At 50.0% G+C, this 25,733-nt stretch overlaps 3 protein-coding genes across 4 annotated transcripts; 1 reads left to right on the plus strand and 2 right to left on the minus strand.

The window, feature by feature from the left end:
* Window positions 1-8,627: 8,627 nt before the first annotated feature.
* On the minus strand, window positions 8,628-14,503 carry ISG20L2 (interferon stimulated exonuclease gene 20 like 2). Its single transcript, XM_027095296.1, has 4 exons — window positions 14,003-14,503; window positions 12,536-13,381; window positions 10,251-10,451; window positions 8,628-9,539 (listed from the first exon to the last, which is right to left on the minus strand). The coding sequence occupies exons 2-4, from the start codon at window positions 13,265-13,267 to the stop codon at window positions 9,426-9,428; spliced, it is 1,047 nt and encodes a 348-aa protein (XP_026951097.1). The 5' UTR covers window positions 13,268-13,381; window positions 14,003-14,503; the 3' UTR covers window positions 8,628-9,425.
* Window positions 14,504-14,517: 14 nt separating this feature from the next.
* Window positions 14,518-20,934, plus strand: METTL25B (methyltransferase like 25B). Of its 2 annotated transcripts, none has more exons than XM_027095294.1 (8): window positions 14,518-14,838; window positions 17,256-17,380; window positions 17,534-17,726; window positions 18,190-18,252; window positions 18,487-18,630; window positions 19,082-19,563; window positions 19,983-20,167; window positions 20,596-20,934. In XM_027095294.1, the coding sequence occupies exons 1-8, from the start codon at window positions 14,728-14,730 to the stop codon at window positions 20,715-20,717; spliced, it is 1,425 nt and encodes a 474-aa protein (XP_026951095.1). In that variant the 5' UTR covers window positions 14,518-14,727; the 3' UTR covers window positions 20,718-20,934. The 2 variants fall into 2 exon arrangements, with proteins under 2 accessions (XP_026951095.1, XP_026951096.1); XM_027095295.1 differs by having other exon boundaries at window positions 14,723-14,838; window positions 17,619-17,726.
* Window positions 20,935-21,267: 333 nt separating this feature from the next.
* On the minus strand, window positions 21,268-24,899 carry MRPL24 (mitochondrial ribosomal protein L24). The gene is made up of 6 exons (XM_027095299.1): window positions 24,795-24,899; window positions 22,479-22,722; window positions 22,303-22,398; window positions 21,992-22,095; window positions 21,600-21,730; window positions 21,268-21,498 (listed from the first exon to the last, which is right to left on the minus strand). Exons 2-6 carry the CDS (start codon window positions 22,659-22,661, stop codon window positions 21,362-21,364), a joined length of 651 nt encoding a protein of 216 aa, XP_026951100.1. The 5' UTR covers window positions 22,662-22,722; window positions 24,795-24,899; the 3' UTR covers window positions 21,268-21,361.
* Between the last annotated feature and the right edge of the window lie 834 nt (window positions 24,900-25,733).

Raw genomic sequence — 25,733 nt, forward strand, 5'->3', positions numbered from 1 at the left:
ATGCAGCTACTGTCTCCAGGTAAGACCTAGTAGCTTGGGACTTCCCTGGTGGCGCAGTGGTTAAGAATCTGGGGACACGGGTTCGAGCAGGGGACACGGGTTCGAGCCCTGGTCCAGGAAGATCCCACATGCTGCGGAGCAACTAAGCCTGTGCACCACAACTACTGAGCCCGCGCGCCTAGAGTCAGTGCTCTGCAACAAGAGAAGCCACCGCAATGAGAAGCCCGTGCACCGCGACGAAGCTTATCCCCCGCTCGTCGCACCTAGAGAAAGCCGCGTGCAGCAATGAAGACCCAACACAGCCAAAAATAAATTAAAAAAAAAAAAAAAAAGACCTAGTAGCTTGGCCCCCAGCCTGGCTCCTAGGGGCCTATGGAAACCAGCTGTGCTAATGGCTCCAGGAAGGGGGCTGAAGCCCCAAGAGTCGGGTAATAAGGGCCAGCTTCCCCAACACCAGGGCCCTTCCTGCTGCAGACCAGGCCCAGGCCAGGGGGCCAGACTCCCTGGAGACAGAATCAGAGGTGCAGGGGGATTAGAGCAGAGTAAGGGAGGGCCCCAGGAGCCCAGATTCCTGGTCCCTGCCCCCATCCTCCCATCTTGAGCAGGCAGGGAATTAAGAAGGGATACAAGAGTTCAGAGTCTGGCCCCTTTGCCAGGCTAGGGCCTTGTCCTTCCAGTGACCCTGCCATCCCACCCCTCCTTATAGCAGGGCTGGAGACATGGGAGTGTGGGGGAGGCCCCAGACTGACCTAGCCCTAATGGCTTTCCCTGGGCAGCATGAACAAAATGGGAAAAAGATGTGTGAAGTGGGAAGCTCTGATTTCCTTTCCCCTGTAGGCTCCAGCTCTGGAAAATGTTAGCTGTCAAAGAGAGACTGTACAGTCTCCCTGCATCCCCCAACCCAGTACCCCTTACCCCATCCCATCCACCAGGGCCCCCCAGCCTGTCTGGATTCCTAAAGGGCACTGGGCTAGTGTCTGTGAATTTCAGCTCGCCAGGCTGAGGACACACTGTTGTGACAACCCCCCACCCCACCCCACCCCGCTTGCGTCTTCTCCACCAATCTGGGAAAGACATCCAAGCGGGAGCTTTGGCACTTGGGATACTCAGGGACACGTCCCTGGGGGATCAAAGGAGCCAGCAGCTCCTGGATTTCACAGCTGCCAACCTCTCGCCACGGTCTCACGCCTCCTAAATCCCAGTGCTCTAGGACTGTTAGCCACACATTTCCAGGTTTCCGGATGATCCGGAGTTTTGGTTAGTCTTCCCACTGAGCTTGCAGTGGCTGGCCTAGAGAGGGAGCCATCCTGAGTCAAGGACACACAGTGTGTGCCTTTCTCCCTGCTTGGGGGCAGTGTGGTCTCATTGGGCCAAGTCTCCTCTGATGAGCTCCCTGACCCACGGGTGCTAGGTTCCTAGGAGCCCCAGGGAATTGATTCCAAAGCTGGGAGGAGGCAGTTCTTGCCTTGGAGTGGAGAGTGGGCATGGGGGTGGGTTCTAACCTAGCAGAAAGGCAACAGATCGCTCTGCCCTTTCCCCAGCCCGGGGGCCCCTTTGATCTGACCCCAGATCCACCCTCCCACCCTTCAGGAAAGCTTCCCAGACCTACCCACTCTGCCAGCTCAGCCCGGCGTCCAAGCCCCAGCCTTAGGTGTCCGGCTATCGGGCTATATTATCTGCCTCTGCCTCCCTGTTGGTCCTGGGTGTGGGCTCCATCTCCCTCCCCAGCTCCCAGGGTGGGGGCAGTCTGCCTTCTTCCTCCTTTGGTTATGGTTTGGATCCGTCTCATGGAATCTTTCCAAGAAGGAACCGAGCAGGATTCCACAAGGTAGAAGGGAGTGAAGAACCTGCCCCTTGGGGAAGCTGCCTCTGGTCTAGGGATGCCAGACAATTTAGGTTCCTGGTGCTGCATTGGGACAGGGGGGTCAGGGTCACAGGCACAGGGCCCGATCCTCAGTGCCCAGGTCTGGGAAAGGAGTGGCTCTGACTCTGAACCCACCACTGTGCAACAGCTTTCCATGTACTGTCTTGGGTCTGTTTGATTCCAAAGCTTTGCTCTAAAACACTTCAGAGTGGAATTCAGTTGAGCCTGGAGGAAGATTAAGATGTACTTGTCTTTCCATGGCAAATTCTTAAAAATACCTTCTCTCTCTGCCTCTTCCCTCCACCCCCATCTCTCTCAAAATCCTATGCATTATATATACTCTTTCAAAGAAAGCACAGAGTTGATGGTATCCCTAAATAAGGCTAGAAGCCTTACATATTGAAGAAAGAAACAAACTAAACCAGCAAGTCAGCACAGTTAAGCGGTGGGAGGGCAGAGAGGAGATTGGAGCAAAGACCTGTGCAGCAGTTCCCACAGGCCAGGGGCTGGGGTGGAAGGGACTCACCAGGACCCCTCCCCTAGCAGTGCCACTAGATGTTACTTACCCATTTAGTCACTGCGCGAAAGAGATAGTGCAACCCTGACTGTCTGCTCAGAGTCTGCAGCAAATCTCCACTCCTGACCATCCTTGGGTCCCCAACTTCTGAGGGTGCATGTACTTCCTGAGCTCTCTTTGGTGGGCTAGTGTATACAGGAGCTTGGGTGAGAGTTGAAAAGCCAAAGGTGTCGGTCTTGGCTTAAACATTTGTTCAGCATCAACCACGCCAAAGATCATCCATGTGTATGTAAAATTAGTCTCAAATGAGGCCACTTACCACATCCACTGCCTCAACTCCTATCATCTCTTGCCTAGATTACAGCAAGAGCCTCCTCTTTGGTTCTCTGTTCCCACTCTCCTCCCTTCACAGCAGTCAGGGGGAGTCCTTTAAATCCTGAGCCAGTTCACACCAGTCTGCTCAAAACCCTGCATTTGTTCCCCATTTTGTGCAGATAGTAAGCCCAACTCCTTACGATGGGCTACAAGGCTCTATATTATCTGCCTGTATCTCGCCCTGCTCACTAACCCCAACTCCTACCCCCTTCCCCTTGGCTTCCCCTGTTCCAGCCATGCCGGCCTCCTTGCTGCTCCCTAAATACACCGAACATTCCTCCTGCCTTTGCACCTCCCTCTTTCTCTGGAATGTTCTTCCCCTAGATATCTACATGACTTGCTCCTTCACTTCTTTCAGGTCTGCTCAAGTGTCACTTCCTCAGCGAGGTCTTCTCTAAACAGCCCATCTAAAATCTTACGTACACATATCTGCCTTATCCCCTTACTTTTCCTCATGTCACTCATCACCCCACTACAAGGGAAGTTCGTGCAGACTTTGCTAGCCTACAGCGGTACCTGGCACATGGTTTGTACTCAATAAATATTTCTTGAACAAGTGACTGAAAAGTGAATGACATCAACCAAAATCAATGACTACTAAGGCTGAAAGAAATACCTGTCTTTCATTAGTACTCTTGTTCCTGGCTTAATCATTTATTTAACTGTCCTTGATAGATGCATGAAAGAGGTACTCTGACAAAAATCAGGTCTGAAAACAAGAGTGATATAGCCCTGGCGGAGGCCATGACCGCTGCCTGGGAGGCCTCAGAACTCTCCACGATGCCTCAGCCGCCCTCTTAGAAATCCCTGACCCAACTCTTTGAGGCTCACGCCATATGTTTATTGCATCTTCAACTCCTTGTTTGCTGCATCTATCTATCTCAGGTCCCTAAGGATCTAGCTCAGGCTCCCCATCCTCCTGTTTCTAATCCTGCTGCCGGGGAGTTCCCTGGAGGTCCTGTGGTTAGGACTCCATGCTTCCACCGTAGGGGGCACGGGTTTGATCCCTAGTTAGGGAACTAAGATCCCACGTGCCGTGCAGTGCAACCAAAAAGAAATCTATCTATCTATCTATCTATAGATATAGGTACAGATATATAGATATGTAATCCTACAGCCAGCCATCTGGGGGCTTCCAGCGCTTACTCAACAGGTCAGCCTCTCAGGTCCTTGACTCCATGGACTCCAACAATCTCATCTCCATCTCAGTTCAGACACTCACCTCCAGGACCACACACTGTCCTCCCATTGCGGCCTATGCAGCCGCAAGCATTTAAACTCTCCACTTCTCTGTTTGGGCTGCCGAGTGATGCTAGAAAAAAACTGTGACAAGCAGCTTGCAGCTTGCAGCTTGCAGCTTGCAGTGCTCCTGCAGATTCAGGTTCTGACCTCAATCAGGAACTCTGCCGTTGCTCAGAGGCCTTTCCTTGTGTTCTCGGTCGGCTCGCTCTCCCGTCTTCTCAGTGGCTGCTGCAAACCGTCTTTATTCTTCCCAAGCTCCTGTCCCCTGACTTCCCCCTCATACTCAGCAGAGCACTCTGCCTCCCATTTAATGAGCAATCGAGGTCACCAGGTGCTAATCACTTTATTCCACCATCATCCCAAACCATCTCCATCTGCCCTACCCGTTCCTTTTTCCTTTCTGTCCCAGAAGACAAGGGATCCCTATTGCTGGCCAAGGCTAAGCTTGGCATCCCTTCCCCCTACTCTTTCAGGATCCCCTGTAGCTTACTTCACCTGCCCCCTCGTGAGCCACCTTATGCTCTACTGGCTTTGTCCATTGGCATCCTAAGACTTCTCACTCCTACAGCAACCTTCACCTGCTTTTCTTCAGAGCCAAGAAAGAGCAGTCCACACCCACTCCTCTCCTTCCTCACCTCCAATTTATTCTCCAGCCCACCTCAGCTGAGGTTTTGCCGCCTTCCCCACTACCACCACAGACATTGCTGAGATCAAGGGCACCAAATCGCTACAAAATAGACCCTTTTCTTTGCTCTCAGCTTACTGGCTCTCCGTGCTGTTAATGCTATCTCCTCCCTCCTGGGGATTCTCCTTAGCTGTCCTCTTACCCAATAGCCCTCTCTCAGACCTCTCTTCTTCCAGCAGCTTATAAGGATGGGTACTTCCTGAGACTTTGACTTTGACCTTCTGTTGCTCTTTATACCTTTATGTATAAAGGCTTCGTTCCAATCCAAGGCTTCCATCCCACTGCTACACTCTTGTCTCTAAGCCTTAGTTTCCAGCCCCAGATCTCTTTTACTCTGATAAACTCCAGTCTGGTACATCCAGCTGCTGGCTGGACATCTCCATTTGGGTATCTTCAGGCAGCTCAAAGTCAAATCAGTCAATACCCAAGTCATCCTCCTCAAAAACCTGCTCTTCTGCCCACCATATTCTCTGTCTTGGTGAATGGTACCACTGCTGTCTATTCACTGTAATTCAGAAATATCAAGGCAACCTTTAATCCTCTTGCCCTGATCTCTAAGTCTTACTGACTCTACCTCCTCAGTGATGATCATATACATCTTCCCACTTCATTAATTCAGGACTCCATCACTGCTCATCAAATTAGTCAAACAGAAGAACTCAGCTCCTGGCCCTTCCCCAATCCTGCTTCCATTGGGCTGCCAGCGTCGTCTTCCTAAAACCCAGATCTGACCACATCACTCCCCTGCTTTAAATCCTTGCAGGATTTAAATTGAAATTGAAATTAGTTTACTGGTTTCTCTTCTTCAGGTTGCTGTAAGCAACTCGGGGTCACAGGCCATTTCTCTGTGCCTAGCACAATGCCTGGCACATAGCAGGTACTTAATAAACATTTGAGTGGAAGGATTCCAAGCCTCATCAGGTGCTGCCTGAATGTGTTAACAGCCAAGCAGGGCAGTGGTTAAGAGCAGAGGCTTCAGACAGGCAGACTTGGCAGGTCTGAATGCCAGCACCACCAACCTCCAGCTATTTGGCCTGGGGAATATTTCTTCCTTTTTGTCAGCCTCAGTTTCCTCAACTGTTAAATGGGAATACCTCCACCTACCTTACAGAGAATGGGACAATGCTCCTAAAGGACTCAGCACAGTGCCTGACACAGAGAAGCACTCTATAAATGGTTGCCATTATTATTATTAATGACAGCAACCATCAGTTAAACTTCAAGGTTAGAAAAGAACCCCAGAATTTTAATGCTAGAACCACTGGGGCTCCAAGAAACAAACTGACTGACCATCACAAATTTAGTAAGTGGCAAGATCAAACTTAAAACCTAGTATCAATACAACAATAAAATGCTGTTATGGGCTGTTTTGTGGACTTGTCCTTAATTACAGGTAAATGAAAGAGCACTGTGAACAATAATACGTAGACTGTAGACATAGGATATTCATAAATGCACTTGGCATATTGCATACATGGGAATTTGCGTCTCTAAACTTGGACTTGTGCTAATGTGTCTTGGGGTAAGTTCATAATTACAGTGCTGTTCATCCTTCCTATCGTCAGCTGTAACCATCTGTTAAACTAGGAATCAAATGATTCCTTTAGAGCCTTAACTCGATCAGTGGTTTTTTTTTTCTTTTGGCCACACCGTGTGACTTGTGGGATCTTAGTTCCCCAACCAGGGATTGAACCCACGACCTCGACAGTGAGAGTGCAGAGGCCAGTGGTTAACGGGACGGCCAGGGAATTCCCTCAATCAGTGGTTCTTAAGGGTAGAGAGAATGGCAGTGCTATCACCTGAAATTTCAAAATACATCCCCCCTTACCCTTCTGAGAATCACTTTGTTACATGAAATTTTAAGATCAGTAATGTGTTTGGCATGATAACACTTCTCACACTCTTTTCCCTTTATCCTTCTCACCTGCAGAAGGGGGTCTTGGCATTAGAAAACATTATTATGCTATGAAAAGAATGCTATTGGAAGAGCATGTGTTTTGTTATACGTATGCTCCACTCTGAAGAGCCTTAATACCCAAGACAAAACAGGACTTGCTGATTGCTATTTCCATAGTAATCTGCAATGGGGCTTATCTGTCATCAGTTGGATGAAGCCTGGGAACAGAGGGGCAGAGAAAGAGGGGATTAAAATACAGGGATCCCCAGGGCTTCCCTGGTGGTGCAGTGGTTAAGAATCTACCTGCGAATGCAGGGGACATGGGTTCGAGCCCTGGTCCAGGAAGATCCCACATGCCGCGGAGCAACTAAGTCTGTGCTCTAGAGCCCACGGGCCACAACCACTGAAGCCTGCGCGCCTAGAGCCCGTGCTCCGCAACGAGAAGCCACCCCAATGAGAAGCCCGTGCACCACAATGAAGAGTAGTCCCTGCTCGCAACAAAGAACCAACGCAGCCAAAAATAAATAAATAAATTTATTAAAAATATAATAATAAAGTACAGGGATCCCCAGGCACCTTGCAGGGTGAGCTGGGCTCTGACCAGGAAGTGTGATAAGAGAAGAGTAAGAAAATGTCTGCAAGGTCCTCTGGTCTCCAGGTTCTTCCTGGTGAGCTAAAGTGAGACTGAGCTGTTCCCAATGCTGGACTGAGGGCACCTGAGTGGGGGGTGAAGTGGAGCATAAAAGCCAGTTGCTACTCACATGGATGGACCTAGAGATTATCACACTAAGTGAAGTAAGCCAGAAAGGGAAAGACGAATACCATATGCTATCACTTACATGTGGAATCTAAACTATGACACAAATGAACTTATCTATGAAAAAGAAACAGACTCAGAATAGAGAACAGACTTGTGGTTGCCAAGGGGAAGTGGGGTGGGGAAGGGATGGATTGGGAGTTTGGATTAGCAAATGCAAACTGTTATATATAGTATGGATAAACAACAAGGTCCTACTGTATAGCACAGGGAACTATATTCAATATCCTGCGATAAATTACATTGGAAAAGAATATGAAAAAGAATGTATATATACATGTATAACTGAATCACTTTGCTGTACATCAGAAATTAACACAACATTGTAAATCAACTATACTTCAGTGGAATAAATTACAAAGCCAGGTACCCTAAAACTTGAACTCAAATGAGAATTTTCCACATATATTCTAGTTTACTGATCACAATGTAAGTAAGACTCGCCTTCATTTCAAATAAGACTTGTATCCCCGCTTTTTGGTGTAGCCTTCCTTGATTAATCCCACTTAGAGGTGTGTAAGGACGCCTAGCACCTCTTTGTGAAGTGTCATGGACACTACATATTTTGGGTTCAACAGGAACCAACTTGCTCAGAGCTCAACAGCTGCCTGTGCAAGCAGATCCTGTAGCGCAGGACACAACAGCAATGACCACATGTGGGGTCCAGTTTGGCTGCAGGAAATTCCCTTCTATGGGCAGCCATGACTGTGACTCTGGCCCCTGGAGCCAAACTAGCCACTCAAGAGGGCACAAGCCTTGGTGTATACATGGAGTCTGCGTTCTCTCAAGACAGAGTGCAGCGATCCCAGACACAAAGTCAGACCTGTGATTCACCTTCCCAACACGAGGGTGTATACCACCGAGGAAGAGCTGGCAGGAGCGACCAGGCTGGCGTCATGAAGCACCCTTCTTCCCCGGCTCCATCCCTCCCGCACGCCCACTCTCTGAGTCACTCTCTTGGTCACATACCCTCTGTGTGAGGGTGTTCGCATGGCTTGGGGTGTCACTTTAGGTGTGCTCGTTGACTTGTGGTAGGGACGAGGACAAGGCAGCAGAGCACATGGGCTACACACAAAGGCTTGGTCAGCGCTTCTTGATGACTTCCAGGAAACCAGGGCCCAGTTAGTGTCATTCACACAGACCCTGGACCCCCTATCAGAATTACAGCTCTACAGGATCCTGTGACAAAGCTATTTAACGTGAAGTTATAAAGAAAACATCACACAATTGTTTTTCCTTTATAAAAATTTATCAAGGGAATAATTTGAGTTTTAAAAGGCTTGGTTTAGCAAAGTAAAAGACTAAAAACCATTAAAACACTTTGAATTCTTCTTTAACCTTCCAAGTGGGGTCTAAATTAAATAAATCCTCTATCACTTTAGGAAAGAGGCTGCTTTCCTAAATCCGAAAAATTGATTTCCAAGTCACACTCTCTTACCTCTACTTCCTTGTAACCCTAAGAACTAAACCTCACCAGGGATGGCTCCTCTGGAAGTCAAGGTGGAAAGAACAGGTGATATCCCAACACAGACTGGATGTAGACTCTGAGCCAAAAAAAGTCTGAGAGAAACTGTGATCATACAAGTTATCATCCAGCAGGATACTTTTGGAAAGTTCAACACGGTGCTGCTAATTACTTGAGAACAAAAGGCATAAAATGAGACATATGGTCACCCTAGTGATAAGGCAGTTTGGGAAACTACACTTCCCAGTATGCCCTGCCCCTTGAAAGTCAAAAGGCTTTCCCAGGAGCAAAGCACCCTGGGACCCATGGTTAGCACCATTTAAGAGGTAAACAGCCTTCAGGGCTGGGTTCTGACATGGAGCCTTCCTCCTTCCATGGAACACTTAACAACACCTGAGGTGAAATTTTAATGGATTTTAAGTCTGGGGTGGAGCCTCACTCTCCCCAACAACTCTAGTTTCCAAAGGTGTAGAGCTGGTAGAGCTGTCCACTGGTCCACTGCCCTGTTCTCCTGGGTGTGGTGCTGCCTCTGCCTCCCCACACCACCAGTGTCCCCACTGGCACTAGTCTTTTGGGGGATTCTGGGCCAGGTGCTGTTCCCACTCAACTTCGACCAACTTGTACAGCTCCATGGTGGCCTGAGCATCTTCCACAGAGGAATGTCCGCTTTTCCCAACCTGAGAGAAGGAAGAAAAGGGAGGAAGAAAAGAACATGAAGCTACAAGAGACTGTTTCTTCCCTTCCCAACTGGCTCCCTCCAACCCACTGATGCTGCTGCTTCTGCAGGTAGCGGGCTACAAAGGTAGACCTGTGGTGAGAGCCTACTCCTTACCTCATTTCAGGGGTTCAACTCCTATGCTACTGTCTGCCTCAATCCTTTCTGTAGCAACATGGACATACCATATTGTTCTACATTCTTCTGTAGAGGCACAACAAACCAGACCATAGACAGGCCTTCTGAGTCTTCCACCTTCCCCAGTTCCTTAACTGATCTGTATATGACATGTGTCTACAGCCTCATGCCAGGCAGGCCATCCCCTCTTTGACTGCCAAACATATGAAATACATAAGAGCCTCTTGCATCCACTACGTGGTCTTTTAGACCACCACAACTACCTGCTTTCTACTTTTCTTAGTTAGGGTTTTATCCCCACTTTCAGGCTTTTTTCCTTTTCCAAGTATCCTTTGGAACACTCTGGGAGGTAGAGAACAGGAATAGTTATCCCTATGTAGAGATGGACCCCTTTGCCCAAAGCTCTTCCCATCAGAGCATCCCATCCAGATCTCTCTACAACCAGAGGAATTTGAGGGTCAGAGCCTGGAGAAAGGCAGCAGGAGAGCCTTCAGTGTCCAGGCCAGAGGTCTGGCAGCATTTGGGAAGACGCTACCTGGATGTCCCGGCTCAGCAGCTTCTTGGTGAGATGCTTCAGAGACACGGTTGCATTCTCTGGGCAGTCGGCCTTACGGTTGAGGAGGGGGATATGGGAGGTGTCTCGGGTGAGGGACTTAGGGTGAAAATACTGAAGGGCTTTGAAGTCATTGTGGATGGCATGCCCCACCACTATCTTCCCTGTGAGAATCTTCAAGATCTGAAACAGGCATGGGAGAAGAGGTGGTGAGGAACAGCATTCAAAGATGTAGCCCCTGCATCTTCAAAGCCCAACATGGCTGCTTAAGTCCTTCTAGGTTCTTTTAACCAATTGCCCACCTGCCTCATCCTTGAAATGCCCTCTTCCACAAGTTTTCTTTCACCTGAAATCTGTCTCCTCTCCCCAAGGTAAAAGTAGGTATTTTCTATGGTGTAACCCTGTTTGGATTTACATCACCAGTGGCACCTTATCTTCACATTAATTTCCACCCCAATGTGATGTTCATGTAACTACCTAGTTCAGTCCTGGCTTGATACCTGAAGTTCTTTAACCATGATCATTATGTTGGCCTTTGACATAGGCTGGGATAAATGTTGTTAAAGATGGGCTCCAGGAAGGTACTGGAAGCCCCAAATTATATGCAAATAGATATGCATATGTTTGCCTTTTTTTGGGGCGGGGGAATCCATGGCTTTCATCAGATTCTCAAAGAGCCTACAAGCCATAAAAGGTTAAGAATTGGGAGTTCCTTGGCAGTCTAGTGGTTAGGACTCGGCACTCTCACTGCCTGGGGCCGGGGTTCGATCCCTGGTTAGGGAACTAAGGTCCTGCAAGCTGTGAGGTACAGCGCCCCACCTCAAAAAAGAAAAAGATTAAGACTAAGGCTGCAGAGAGAAGTGATCAAGTGCCCACACTTATGCTGCTTTAACAAATCAGTCCCGGCGCTTCATAGCTCCTCCTGCTCATAACCAGAGGGTATTTACCAGCTGGTCAGGAACCTTATTCACACCATTCTTGGAACCAAATAATTTCTCACCATTTCAGAATCTTAACGCATAAGAACATACTGCCAATGAGGATAACTAAAGAATATGTCATGAGCTCTGAAGGCCATTACCAAAATGGGGTTCCAAACAGATTGTGAACAAGAGCAACAGGCCTGGAATCAATGCCTGGCCTCCCAATGGGACCCCTTGGAAGGGAAAAGACTCATCTGAATGTACCTTAGTCTCATACCCCAGCTTGGGCACTGGTTTTTATGATGAAAGCCAGATATAGTCCAATCAACTTGGTATTTAGTTGCTCCTAACTGCACCTGCAGTTTACTGACCACTAACACCTTTACTTCGCATTAATTTCAACATATAGCCTGCCTTAAAGCTAAGTGGATTTGCTCTTTCAGGCCCACCCCATCTTCTGCCTCTCCCAAGCCTTTGCTCAGCTATGCCCCTGGTGCACAGGATGTTCTTCAACTCTTCAAGTTCCTTCTAAAATCCAGCTGTTCCACCTCTGATGAAATTCCTCCAACTGACTGCTCTGGCATATGAGGAATTATTGGAACAGTGTGTGTCTAGAGAAGGCAAAGAATGTGGAGCTGAAATTACAAAGAAGTGGACCAAAGGCGCCCTCTGGAGGCCTTCCAAGACCAGCAGGCTCCCTTCCCCTTCACATTTACCGGCTCACCCTCCTCTCCTGTTCATTTGTTGGGCCTCCAGTATTCAGCATAGGACTTACAGTGGCTAGGTTTGCTCAGTGAGTGAGATGAGAACCCCAACATACCAGCCCGGTGTCTTTTATCCCCTCCACTGCAGGCTACCTGTTCCAGTTATACAAATATGCCCCAGCTCCTTCTGTCAATGTTCTGCCTTCTCCTACCACCAACTTTCCACATTGCCACAGGCTACTTCTTGCTTGGGAAGCCCTCTCCACCTCTCTATTCTCAACCCTAGACCCCACCTCTACAAGGCATTCTCAAATTGAGCCCTTTCCCCCTGGCACTCATGCCTGTTGCTCTGTCCATCACTGGCTGATATTTCTCTAGCAGATTCCCGGTTCTCCAGATGAGGATTCCACTTGGGACCTAAAAGATCTTAATAAAGTTCGTTACACCCGCTAATTGTAACTTTCCAGACTCTCACCACTCCTTATCCCAACAGAAAGCCTTCTTCATCTGCTACTCCACCCACTCCATCCCTCCCTCCACAATCCTTCGGCGCCTCCCCAGGGTGATATTCTTTGCAGAAAAATGATTTGGACCTCTCCCCACCCACCCCGCTGCTACCACCATCTCCCATGCCTCTCACCTGGCTCCGAGCAATCTTGAAGGGTGTAGCATTCACCATGTGCTGCTTCCGGATACCGCTCCATCTGGTCCGGTAGTCCACAATGTGGCAGGGGGGAAGGATGTACTCATCATAAAGCACATCTCCGCTGTAGCTGACAATGCTACATCGAGCCAAGGAACTGACATGCCCCTTGGGTCCTGTGCCCACCATCTCACAGTCAATTGCCACCATCTTCGTTGGCATCTTCTGGGATGCTCCAGGGTATTTATTCTCTGAGTGAGCTTGGGTGGAGATCTGTGGGGCAGTCTTCTGAGGAGGGTTCTTCTGGGAGCCCTTCTTCTGGGGGCGAATTGGGAGGCTCTTGATCTTTGGTAGGGCACTCTGGAACTCCCCCAGCAAATCTACTTTAGCCACAACAGAACCAGCTTTCTGTGAAGGAGCAGGGGTCAGCCAAGGCACTGCAGCTTTCTTGTCCAGGGACTGCTCTGACCCACTGCTGGAAGCAGCAGTCTTCTTTTTTGGAAGGGGAGGGGCCTTCCAAGTGCCATCCACCTTGGGAGTGTCCCCTTTCTTTGAAGGTTCTGAGCGCAACTTAGGGACCTTGCTAGGGGGCTGCTGCTTCTTATTCAGAAAGCCTTTCCTTTCCAAGAGCCGCCGCTTCTTGACAAATTTTTGGTGCTTGGCATTGCCTTCTAATGCCCTTCTGGGGGGAGGTTCGCCAAAATCCAGATTGAGGAGTAAGGTAGACATGATGACGGTGGATGGTGGGAGAACAGTTGGGAAAAACAGCTTACCAATGAGAGGATGGACAACTCATCCTCTGCTGAATCCCATAGGCCAACATCTGGAGGTTTGTAGTATACCCTGGGGAAGAAAATGATCCTGATAACGGAGTCCATAGGCCTGGGAACCAGTAAGATAAGACCCATCTCCGTAGGACTTAAAGGAGAGAGGAAAGACATCAGAGTAACCTCTCAGATAACGTGAAATGTGAAATGATGGAAGGAGGACTTCCTTCTGAACCAGGAAGCCTGGGTTCCGGGGAAGCCCCACAATTCTCCAGCAGTATGGTATTAGGAAGGCCATTTCCCCTCTCTAGATCTCAGTCTCATTTGTAAACTGAGGGGGTTGCAGGGCCAACCATCTGAAACTCTTGTGATCTGGAACGCCAGAATAGGTGAGCTCTATCATTTGCCCAGGGAAGGAACGTCTAAGTATGCTCGAAGGCAGTCACAGGTTTGACATAGTTGACCTCTGAATTACCCAGGCATCCCCAGCGCGGGTCCCAAGGACAGAGATAGAAATTCAGGCACCCATTTCCCTCATCTCCACGTGAAGGAAATCTCCACATGCAGCTCACTCAAGTCCTTCTCCCAAGAAAGGACCTTTGACAACACATATTAGCGGAGGGGAAAACCGAGGCTGGGGACAGCACACTCTGGTCGTCCAAGCCACGGAGCCAGCTTCCCACCCTCACACACCTACCTCCCAGATGGGCCCAGCTAAGACCGGAAGCGCCAGGAGCCGGATGCGGAAATTGGCGCGCGTAGGCGAGGCCCGAGCCGGCAGGCTAGCGGATTGGAACGCGCCGGAGGCCGGGCCCGCGTACCCACAGCGCACCTGCCTCCGGGAGCGAGGCCAGGGATTCCTAGTGTGTGAGATGCGGCAGCGGCAGCGGCGGCGGCGGCGGCGGCGGCGGCGGCGGGGCGGCGTGGGTGGGGGCGGAGGCGGGATGCTCTCCCCGGCCCCTCTAGCCCAGTGGAGGTACAATTCGAAGGTGTGAGGAGACCGCTACAAACTGGCACTGCAGCGTGCCGGAGGCCCCGGGCCTCACTTCCGTTAGAAGAGGGAAGTGTATGGGAAGGGGCGGGATCTGGAGGCGGGACCTGGAACTTGGCCCGCCCCACTCCTTGAGGTGGGCGCCGCGGCACGCCTCTGTGGCGTCACTGCGCTGGCACCGCCTCCCGGTTTGCGTCCAATGCTGACAGCTTCGGTCTATGGGACGTCGCGGCCTGTGACGTCAGGAGGGTGCCTCAAGTCTTCAACCCCAAGCTCGAATCCCGGAAAGGCGGCGTCTGGGACCGGGTTCTGAGCGCTTTCTTCCGGTTCTGCAGAGCTGAGCCAAGCCCGGGTCCCGGACCCGCGTAGTCCTGACCCAGGTTACCGCCTCACTGCATTCTCCCTCCCCGCGCCACCGGCTGGGACCCGGAATGCCGGGGGTCTCCGCCCGGGGCCTCTCTCACGAAGCGAGGAGGCAGCTAGCTGTGAACCTCACCCGGGTCGTGACGCTCTACCGTTCCATCCTGGACGCCTACATCATTGTGAGGCCACAGGGTTGTGGGTGGGGTGTTCCTGGTTATGTGGGTGGCTCCCTAGCCACGGCAGGGGAAGAATGTAGAGTTAGCTTCTGATCTCTTTTCTAATGTTTATTCAGTCTTCTGTCTGTACAAGAAAGGGTTAAAGCTGGGGCAGCCCCCCCCCCCTTCTTTTTCTTTCAGATGACCTAAATATTAATAGTTTTAGCATCTAGGTTGTTTTTCTAACCCTCTCGAGTCCAAAGTAATAAAACGCATGGACATTTGAGCCATGCTGCTGCAGCTACGTTAAACTCTCCCAGAAACATGTGAGGTGTTTCGAGAACACACATGTTCATTCATTCAAGCTTTGAATAAATTCCTGGCTTTGCAGTGTAATGGACAATTCCAACTTTGGAGTTGACAGACTTGGACTAGAATCCTGCCTCCCCTACTGTGTTAACCTTAGGCATAAAAAAAAACATTCCTCCTTGCCTCAGTTCCTGAGCAGTAAAATGGATCTCTTTTTGAAGGATCATTGTGAAGAATAAATGAGATGATGTATAAATGGCACCAACATCCACCGAATTGTTCAGCTCCCAAACCCAGAAGCCATGCTCGATTCAGCTCTTTTCTTCATTGATCTACGATCCAGCCCTTCAACAAGTCCTATTGGCTCAACTTCCAGAATAGATCCAAATTCACCCATTTGTCTCCATTGCCACCACCCTAGGACAAGCCAACATCATCTCTCTCCTGGACTACTTCCTAACTGATCTCTCTGTTTGCTTCCTCTCCTCCATACCCAGTTCTTCACAAAACAGCCAGATTAATCTTTTAAAAATGTAAATCTCACCAGGACACTTCTTGCTTCTTAGGTATTTTGATGAAATTGTAATTCTTTACCATTACCTATAAAACCCTACATGATCTGTCCCCTGCTCTCTTTTAAACCCCATCACATTTCAGTCTCTCCCACATTCACTGTACTACACTGATCTGTACACTACTGATCTGCCTGGAATGTTTTTCCTCCACAGAAAGGCAATTGAGTAGGGTGGTTAAGAGCAAGAACTCTAGAGTCAAATTGGTTTCAAATCCCAGCTGTGCCACTTACTAGCTTTTTGACTTAGACAGAATACTTAATTGCTGTACTTTGGTTTCCTTATCGGTAAAATGGGGGATAAAAATAGTACTATCTCATAGGGTAATTGTGAGGATTAAATGCATTAATATACGTAAAATGTTTCAGACAGTGCCTGGCATATTATAGTATTCTGTGTTTGCTATTACCTGAATTTTTAAAAATTGAGATAGAATTGACATTTTAGTTTCAGGTGTATAATATAGTGATTTGTATATATTACGAAATGATTACAGTAAGTCTAGTTAATATCCATCACCGTACATAGCTACATTTTTTTCTTGTGATGAGAACTTTTAAGATCTTCTCTCAGCAACTTTCAAGTGCACAGTACTTTCAAGTATACAATACAGTATTATTTACTATAGTCACTATGGTGTACATTACATCTCCATGACATTTATTTTGTAACTGGAAGTTTGTACCTTTTGACCCTCCTCACCCATTTTACCCACCCCCACCCCCTGACTCTGGCAACCACTGCCTGAATTTTTTTACATGTGTTGTTTCCTGTTCATCATTCAAGTCTCAGCTCAAGTGTCACCTTCTCAGACAAGTCTTCCCTCATTGCTCTAAAATAGTACTGTCTCAAACTCTCCATTGTTACTGTTTCATTAGTGTTTTATTGTCTATGTGGCATTTGATGTTATCTGAAATAATTTTTTAAAATGTAAGCTCTGTAAGAGCAAGGATCTTGTCTGTCTGCTTCATTGTTTGTATCCCCTGAGCCTAGGATAGAACTTGGTGCCTAGCCAAAGCTCCAGAATTTGTGTTGAATAAATGAATGAATAAAAATACATTCTGGCAGGGAATTCCCTGGTGGTCCAGTGGTTAGGACTCGGCACTTTCACTGCGGAGGGCCTGGGTTCAATCCCTGGTTGGGGAACTAAGATCCCACAAACCACGCAGTTCGGGCAAAAAAAAAAAAAAAACACCCAACATTCTGACATATATAATGTCTGGCACATCTAATGGTAGGTTACTAGATGGTAACACTAATACTGGGCGTCAGTCACTGTGGTGTTGAGGATGCAGATGTGAACCCACCATCCCTGCCCTTTAGTTGAGTGGAGGAAACAGACACATAAATAAGTGGGGACACTGCTAAAAGGAGAGATGTGTCCAAAATGCAGTTTGGGCTCAGAGGAAGGAGGGGGAGGCTAGAGCAGGCTTCAGAGAAGAGATGACAGCCAATGAGTAGAGGTGCCTGTTAGTTGCAGCCAGTGGCCATGTGTTGAGTGGGGCAGGGAAGAATGGGAAGAGTAGTAGCCTGTTGATTGCTTCTCCCTTTCCCCTACAGGAATTTTTCACAGACAACCTATGGGGCACACTCCCTTGCTCATGGCAGGAAGCCCTGGATGGACTGAACCCGCCACAGCTGGCCACACTGCTGCTGGGGAAGCCTGGGGAAGGGGAAGTGGCCAGGTATGGGCAAGAGGGCACCTGTGTTGGGGGGCTTGGTGCTGAGCCCTGCAGGGAGCCATTGCTCAGAGTCTCACAAGGGCTTCCTGGGTTGTAAACTTGCACACTCAGGATGCAATGGGACTATTCACTGGGGGCCTGGGTGGGCTATCTCAGGTACAGGTCGGTGTGGCCACTCACCCTGCTGGCCCTGAAGTCCACAGCCTATGCCCTGGCTTTTACCCGGACGCCTGGGTTTCAGACCCCCTCAGAGTTCCTGGAGAACCCCAGCCAGAGTTCCCGACTGACAGCTCCATTCCGGAAACATGTCAGGCCCAAGAAGCAGCATGAGATTCGGAGGCTGGGAGAGGTGAGGAGATGGCTGGGGTATAGGTGGTATCTGGGAGCCTGGGGACTCCTTAAGCCTATGGGTTACAAAGGTGTGGGCACCTTATATTACCTGCAGGACCAGAGGCCCCAGAAGGTCCCTTCCTTGTCAGATACACTATAATCATATCTTCATCCTTTTGCTGGGTTGTTTGGTGGCTGTATTTGAATCACTGGCTTAATCTTGTTCTGATAACCTTCACAATCTGCTCACGGTTTCACAGCAGGGCTCTTGTTCTGTGGAGGAGACTGAATCACTAGCCTGAGAGGAGCAAAGACAGTAGCCTGAGCCTGGGGTCAGCACACCCCATTTTGGTTTCCATGTCTCTTGTCTCTTCCCTCTACCCATCTTCCTCTGCCATCTTCAGCTCCTCCACCCTCATTATGGGTGTTTGCCCTGGGAGCCAACACCAATGGCAGGAGACCTTTGTTCCCTCCTCTTTCAGTTGGTGAAGAAGCTGAGTGACCTCACAGGCTGCACCCAAGTTGTGGATGTAGGCTCAGGCCAGGTGAGCCAGACCCCTAATGTTCTGGTTTTTTGTTGTGGGGATAGAACAGCTGGAAGACAGGTTATCGGGCCACAGGCCCAGGGAGGCAGGTGCTAAGGAGTGGTAGAAGCAAGCTGGGCAGAATTTAAGCCTTCTGGGGGCCTAGGACCCAGGCGTCCAAACCACAGATAGGGAGGGGGACAGTGGAGAGGACACTGAACGGGGCTGTCTCCACCCTCCCTCTCGGGACTCCAGGGCCATCTCTCCCGCTTCATGTCCCTGGGGCTGGGGCTGATGGTGAAGAGCATTGAAGGGGATCAGAGACTGGTGGAGAGAGCCCAGCGCCTAGACCAGGAGCTCCTGCAGGCTCTGCAGAAAGAGGAGAAGAGGAACCCACAGGTAGAGCAGCCCTTCCTGCAGCCAGGACCGTGAGAGCAGGGTCTGCTTGGCTGGAATTGGGCACCAAGGCTAATTTCCTCTTTTAAGTTTCTCAGCTTGACATGGCGTGTCTCTATTTCTGCTACCCCTTTCCCAAAGCCTCCTCATATCTTAAAGGCACCTTCTAGTTAAAAAGTGCTTTCCACACCGATACGTCCTTCTCACAGCCACCTGTAAAAAGTGGCCAATCAAATGAGGAAGCTCAGACGAAAAGACCTGCAGTTACTAATAACAGACCCAGAATCTATCCCATCTCCTGATTTAAAGTTCCACTTTCTCCTCTGCCCCCGTTTCTCCCCCACCTTCCTCCTTGGGAAGGAACTCGGAGGACAGATCCATTCCCGTGGCTTGAGGTGGCACGGGGACGGGAAGCCGGCTTCCCATCTGCCTCTGTTCTGTCCTGCCTCCACAGGTGGTCCACACTGGCCCTCGCCACCGCCCCCACCATGTGGTTAGGTGGGTAGACCCCACGGCCCTGTGTGAGGAGCTCCTGCTTCCACTGGAGAACTCACCTCAGAGTGAGGCCCGCTTGCTGCTGACAGGCCTCCACGCCTGTGGGGATCTGAGTGTTGCCTTGCTGAGGCACTTCTGCCGCCCTGAGGTGGCGGCCCTGGCCTCAGTGGGCTGCTGTTACATGAAGCTGAGTGACCCCGGTGGCTACCCACTGAGTCAGTGGGTGGCTGGGCTGCCCGGCCGTGAACTGCCCTACAGGCTACGGGAGGGGGCCTGCCACGCCCTGGAGGAATACGCTGAGCGGCTGCAGAAAGCAGGCCCTGGCCTCCGAACCCACTGCTACCGGGCAGCACTGGAGACAGTCATCCGGCGTGCCCGGCCCGAGCTCCGTCGGCCAGGCGTGCAGGGGATCCCCAGGGTCCACGAGCTGAAGATTGAAGAGTGAGGCTGGGGAGTTGGGGGGGGGGGCGTGAGGAGGGGGGTATCACCTACTGGAGGTATGACTCCCCTCCCACCCTCAACTGTTTAGCATGTCCTGAAGAAAATCTAAACGTGCTGGGAGGAGGGGAGTGATTTTGAGTTCTGAAGCAGCTTCAAACTTTCTTTAAAAGGCAGTTGTCACTCTTTTATCAAGTTTTTGAAATGCTAAAAATATGGCTAAATAATTGGACAGATTAGGATGAAAATAAATTTTTGGATTGATTTGCTATTGGACAGACAGCTCACAGCCAGAAAAACATTTAAAAATGCCTTAGGGTGGCAAATCTATTACAGCTGGAATTGAATTAGGAATGGACAGTTTGAATGGGGGAGGGGGGTTCTAAAACCAAACTGAGTGCTCTCTGTGGCTGACCCCACAGATACGTGCAGCGGGGGCTCCAGCGGGTGGGGCTTGACCCCCACCTGCCGCTGAATCTGGCTGCCCTTCGGGCCCACCAGGCCCAGGAGAACCGTGTGGTGGCCTTCTTCAGCCTGGCCCTGCTGCTGGCCCCGCTGGTGGAGACACTGATTCTACTGGACCGGCTGCTCTACCTTCAGGAGCAGGGTGAGGGTGGCCAAAGCAGGGACCCAGGCCCAGAGGGGCTGGAGTTCTAGGGCTCTCCTTCAGGTCCTGGCCCCTGCACCTGCCAGGACTAGGTTCCTTGCTGTGGTGATTCTCAGACCAGCTGCTTCAGAGTCAGATGGGGGAAGGGGAACTTGTTAATGCAAATTCCTACTGAATCTGCCTGTGGTGGTACCTCCCTGAGGTGCATTTTAAGCCAGCATCCCAGGCACTGAGAACCTACGATGTGCTGCAGACTGCCTCCTCCCGAGTCAGTGTCTCGGGCACTCATGTTCCTGGAGAGCTGGGTCTCCTTAGACCCCCTGGAGCCTCCCCTATGGGGAAAAGGGGCTATGCCTACAGGCTAAGCAGGAAGTGGCTAAGAGTCTGTTCCATTTCTCCCCTTCTGAGTAGCCCTGCCTTTCTCATAGGCTTCCATGCTGAGCTCCTGCCCATCTTCAGCCCTGAACTCTCTCCGAGAAACCTGGTTCTGGTGGCCACCAAAAGGCCTCTGGGTGAGACCTTCTCTGTTCTGGAGACTGAAGACAGCTGACACAGCCTGAGGAAGGGCATATCTCAGACCCCATCTGAAACTGCCAGGTACCACACTGGGTGGCGGAGTCTTCACCCACCTCCTCAGCCAGAGAACCAGCATCCTCCGTGGAATCCTGGTTCCCTACAAACCTTCAGCTTCATACCCTTTCTCTCCCTCTGTTATGTAACATTATGCAAAAAGTTATTTTTAATTTATTAAAAAATTGAAATCTTTACTTCTCTGTCTTTTCTATTAAGTATAGGAAAGGACAGACATGCACCCTCCCTACCGAATCCTGCAGAGGTGCTAAATTAGGTCTCACATCCCCAGTCCCCACTGTCTTCCCTAACAGGTAGCACCTTGTTACTCAGAGGTCTCCATGGAGGGAAGCTGTCTCTCCCTTAGATCTCCATCCCAGAATCTGCAGGCCCTGCCCTTTGGGAGGACCACCTTAAGGCTGGCTAACTTCTATCCAGGTTTTGTCATAACATCAAGACAGATGCTCCCTCCCTCAGTCCTTGAAACAGGCGTTAGGGGTGCCAGTCTACCAAAAGACAGCAGCTGCACACACAGGACCCAAGGCTCTTTATTAGAGTCTGAAGAAGAGGTGGCCCCAATCTTCAAGGTTAAGGCAAGGAGGGGAGAAGCAGCTCTCCCCAGACTCAATACCAATAGACTTTCTTATGTCTCCGAGTCTCCTGGATCCCCATCGCCTCCATCACCTCCTCCTCCAGTGTCTTTAGACTGGGCACATAGGTTTTTTCTAGAGCATCTTCCACTGACGTGTCTTTGGGGCCACCTATTGAGCCAGAGAAAAGAAGATGGGTGGGAGGGCTTCTTAACATCCCTTACTCCCACTCCTCCCACCCCCCCACTTCTTGCCGCCTCACCCAGCCTCACCAATCCATGTTTCAGGGACGATGCCATCAGCTCTGGGAAATTCAGGTTTAGGGATAATTCTTCCTGATCTTCTGGAGACTCGTACCCGCTCTCCTGCCTCAGTGAATCTCCACTCCACCTCAGTGGGTTTCCTAGGGGATAGAAGAAGTGAGGCCAGCCAGGGAGTTAGGTCTCCCTCCTATGTTCCAACCCGAAAGTCAATGACTAAGAACACTAAGGTCACCATCTCGTTTCTCTGCTACCCCTGCACTGGGGTTTCCTACGGGGGGTCATGGATGGCCCCTCTCAATTTTCAGCACATCCAACCCACCATTCCCTTTGGATAAACATGGTCAACAGCTGTGTGGACTCAGAGGGCAAGAAACCCTCTGACCAGAGCCCCATGTGCTTGCCTGTCCACAGGATCCACAAGTTTGACCTGGTTGTGGAGCAAGGGTGCTTCGCTGGGGATCATGGTTCCCCGGTAATCCACGGTCTTGCCAACATAGCGATAATGCTGTCCAAAAGAGGAGGGGGCTATCAGAACCCAGGAGGTGAGAAGGGGGCTTGTCTACCACAACTCAGAGCATTCAAGTTGAAAAGCAGAAGGTTCAGTTGTCTCACCATCCCCTCAGCCAGTCTCTGGCCTCCCTGTGCTGCTCTTAGTGGACAGGGACGGATGGCACAGGCTTCCTGAGCATCGCCATCCTCACTCTTCACTTACTGTATTCAGCCCCTCCACGACCACCCAGTTTCGCTGCCGGATAACTTGAACCACTTTGCCTTGCTTCCCAGCGTCCTTGCCTTCTAGGATCTCGACCTGTGGGAAGAGATGACCATCAGGGAAGGAGATCCTTGCCCAGGAGCACCCCGCCACCCTACCCCATCTGAGATTCTCACCCTGTCCCCACAGAACAGATGCCAGTCTTCATCAGAGATAGGTTCCACAGCCACCCGGCGCCGCCTAGTCCCTGGAGGGTTCTTCTTCTTGTCTGACAAGGAGCCTGGGCGGCTCATCCCATAGCGGTAATTGGGAGGCAGAGTGACCTTGGATGCCAAGGCCAGCAAAGCAGAGAGCCGCATGGCTGGAGACTGTGAGAAATCCCCTGGCCGGTGAAAGACCCAGAAATCTTCCTAGTCGGCTCTGGGGTAGGACAAAGAAAGGGGCAAAGAAACAAGGGAAGCAACATTTTCTTAAGCACTTACTTCATGGCTCAATGGACTTGATCTTACTGAATCCTCACAAGATATTATCTTCGCTTTACAGATGACGATAGAGACTCAGAGAAGTTAAGTGACTTGTCAATGGTCATAAGGCTACTATGTGGGAGAATCAGCATTCAAAGCCACATATATCTGACTTCAAAGTCCAAAACTTCATTGAGGCCAGGGACCATGTTATCTAGATCACCCTTGAATCCAGCAGATCCCAGCAGGGCCTGGCATGTAGTAGGTACTCAATAAAAAGTTATTTAATAAATGCACCAACAGCAAGATGGAAAGAAAACAAGTAATGGACAAAACACTGGCGTAAAGCCAGAAAACAGGCAGTTATAAGGTAAAACAATCAAACAGGTGGCAGAGATAAAAACTGGGATTAAAATGTCCCTACAAAATGTCCAATTCCTAATCTCAATCAGGAAATAACCACTTCTCCCTAAGATAGTTTCTTTTCTAAAGGAAAAGGACCCAGAACCAGACTCTAGGATTATAGAGTCCTACATTTCCAAACTAAGTATGTACTCTAAGCCTCCCAATTTTGGATAATGGACTAAACCAATGGGGCGGTGAGACAACTGAAGGCAAAAATAGTAAGTGCTTCAGTTTGCTGAGCACTTGCTACCTTCCAGTTGCCATGCTAAGTGCTTTCCTGTATCATCTCATTTAAGCCCAAGGACAACTGATGAAGGAGGTACCATTAACCTTGTTTCATAGCTAAGAATAAAGCCTAACTTAAAAGTACAATTAAAGTGCACTCTAATGACATTAAAAGCTCTGGATTGGGAATCAGACGACCTGGGTTCTAGTGCCCGCTCCACCATCAACTTATTCTGTGACCCTAGGCAACTTGACTTCCGAGCTTCAGTTTCATCATCCATAAAACTTTACAGGGTTGTTTCTGTCATTCGAGTTATTTTTAACATTTTAACAAAGCAATGTACAGAATCATGTGGATAGTATCCTTTTTTGGGTAAATTAAAAAATATATATTCTATCACAGACATAAATATTTACAAGAAGGCAACAGGGAACAAATAAAGTACTTGTTTTGGAGATGAGGAAGTTTGGGAGGGCTATTTCTTTCCATCTTGTTCCTTTCCATAACGTTTGCATTTTCTAACCACGTACCTTTAAAATAATACATCAGCTGGTTTATCTGAACAGTGAGATATCAGGTCATTTCTCTTCTCTATACGGAAAAGACCTAATATTATTTTTAATTAATGCTGGATGAATGTTAGGGGCCTTGGTGTTCCCATTCAGAATCAAAAAATGCTTAGGGAGCACTACTATGTGACAGGTCTAATGCTAGGAACTTCACTATTCCCAGCATTTGATCTTCACACTGCTCTCCGCGGGAGGTTGACAGGGGACGAGGAAACCAAGGCCCTGAGAGCTGGAGACTTGCCCTAGTTCATGACTTGATAGAAGCAGAATTCTCTGGCGGTCCAGTGCTTAAGACTTTGCGCTTCCACTGAAGGACTGTAGGGGGCACGGGTTCCAACCCTGGTGGGGGAACTAAGATTCCGCAGGCCGCGCAGTGCGGCCCCCAAAAAAGACAATCTTAAGACCCGAGACTCCTGCGTGATTGCTGCAAGACGTCCCTTAACCTCAGCTATTCAAGATCTGAAGCTCTGGGAGGAGATCCCAGAAGCCAGCCCCCTAGATGTTTTCCTTTTTTTTCTCCAAACCCTGGAGAGGCTGGTGCCCTTCCGCAGTGGGGCTTTCATGGCGCGCTCTGGGGCGCCGTGCTAGGTAGTGAGGTAGAGCGTCTGCTCCCTCAGACCCCGGCTCCAAAGGCCCCGCCGGCCCCATCTTAGGTACGGGTGATGTCCATCCCCCAGCAGTCTTCAGCAACCACCCGCTCCGAGCTTCCGAAGCAGGGAGACCTCGGACGAAGCCACTAAGCCATGCCAGGGTAAAAGAAGGCTCTTCCCGCTCCCGCTCTCGGACCAGCCCAAAGCTGCCAAAACGTCCGGGCCACGCGGTTCTCACCTCCGCTTCCCGCTGAGCCCCGGAGCCTCCGCCAGTCCCTTCTGCACGTGGGACCTAAGCCCCGCCCCACAGCGTCCCCCGGCTTTCTGGGAAAAGTAGTCTAATGGTACAATGGACGCGCAACGATAATCTAGCCTCTCTGCATGCTGGGAGTTGTAGTCCGCTGCTGCAAAGCAAGCGAGAAACAGGAAATTTGGCCTTGTAGGAAATCTAGGAAGCCTAAGAGCACCGTGAAGCACGTCGGGAATTGAAGGCAAAGCGGAATATGCTATCGCGCCTGGCACATTCCTGCACGTGCTCTGCGTGGAGGCCGCTGGGAATTGTAGTTACTAGAGACGACGGCTCCATTTTCTAGGTGATTGCGGCTTCTTCAAAGCAGAGGGCCTCGCTTTCTAGTGAGGCTACAGTCAATACTCTCCCCGCCCGCCCTCTGCTGGAAGGAGCCAAGGCAGTGAAGAAAGTGTCATAGGCTTTCTAAACTAAGGGATGAAACGTGGGCCCTTCCAATGCCAGTGGATGATCCAGTCACAAAATGTCAGACTGAAAGAAACCTGAGAGGATCTAATCCAGCCATTCCACTTAATTCAGGAGTATTGGGAGGATTCCATGCTATCAACCTCCCCGACCCTCATCACGTTATCAGTAGCGGGCATCCCTGGCTTTGCCCTTGAGGGTCAAAGTTGTTTCTACAACCAGCCCCAACACCCTAACTTCCCTGGCCATCGTGAGCTGTGACTGATACTGTCACCTCTCACAACCTACCTCTTCTTTTTTAAAATATTTATTTATTTTGGCTGCACCGTGTCTCAGTTGCAGCACGTGGGATCTTCGTTGCGGCATGTGGAGTTCTTAGTTGTGGCATGCATGCGGGATCCAGTTCCCTGACCAGGTATCGAACCCAGGTCCCCTGCACTGGAAGCGGGGAGTCTTTCCCATTGG

This window comes from Aethalodelphis obliquidens, unplaced genomic scaffold (genome assembly GCF_003676395.1).
Source record: "Aethalodelphis obliquidens isolate GAN/ISIS:26980383/991018 unplaced genomic scaffold, ASM367639v1 scaffold90, whole genome shotgun sequence".
NCBI classification, from domain to species: Eukaryota; Metazoa; Chordata; class Mammalia; order Artiodactyla; family Delphinidae; genus Aethalodelphis; species Aethalodelphis obliquidens.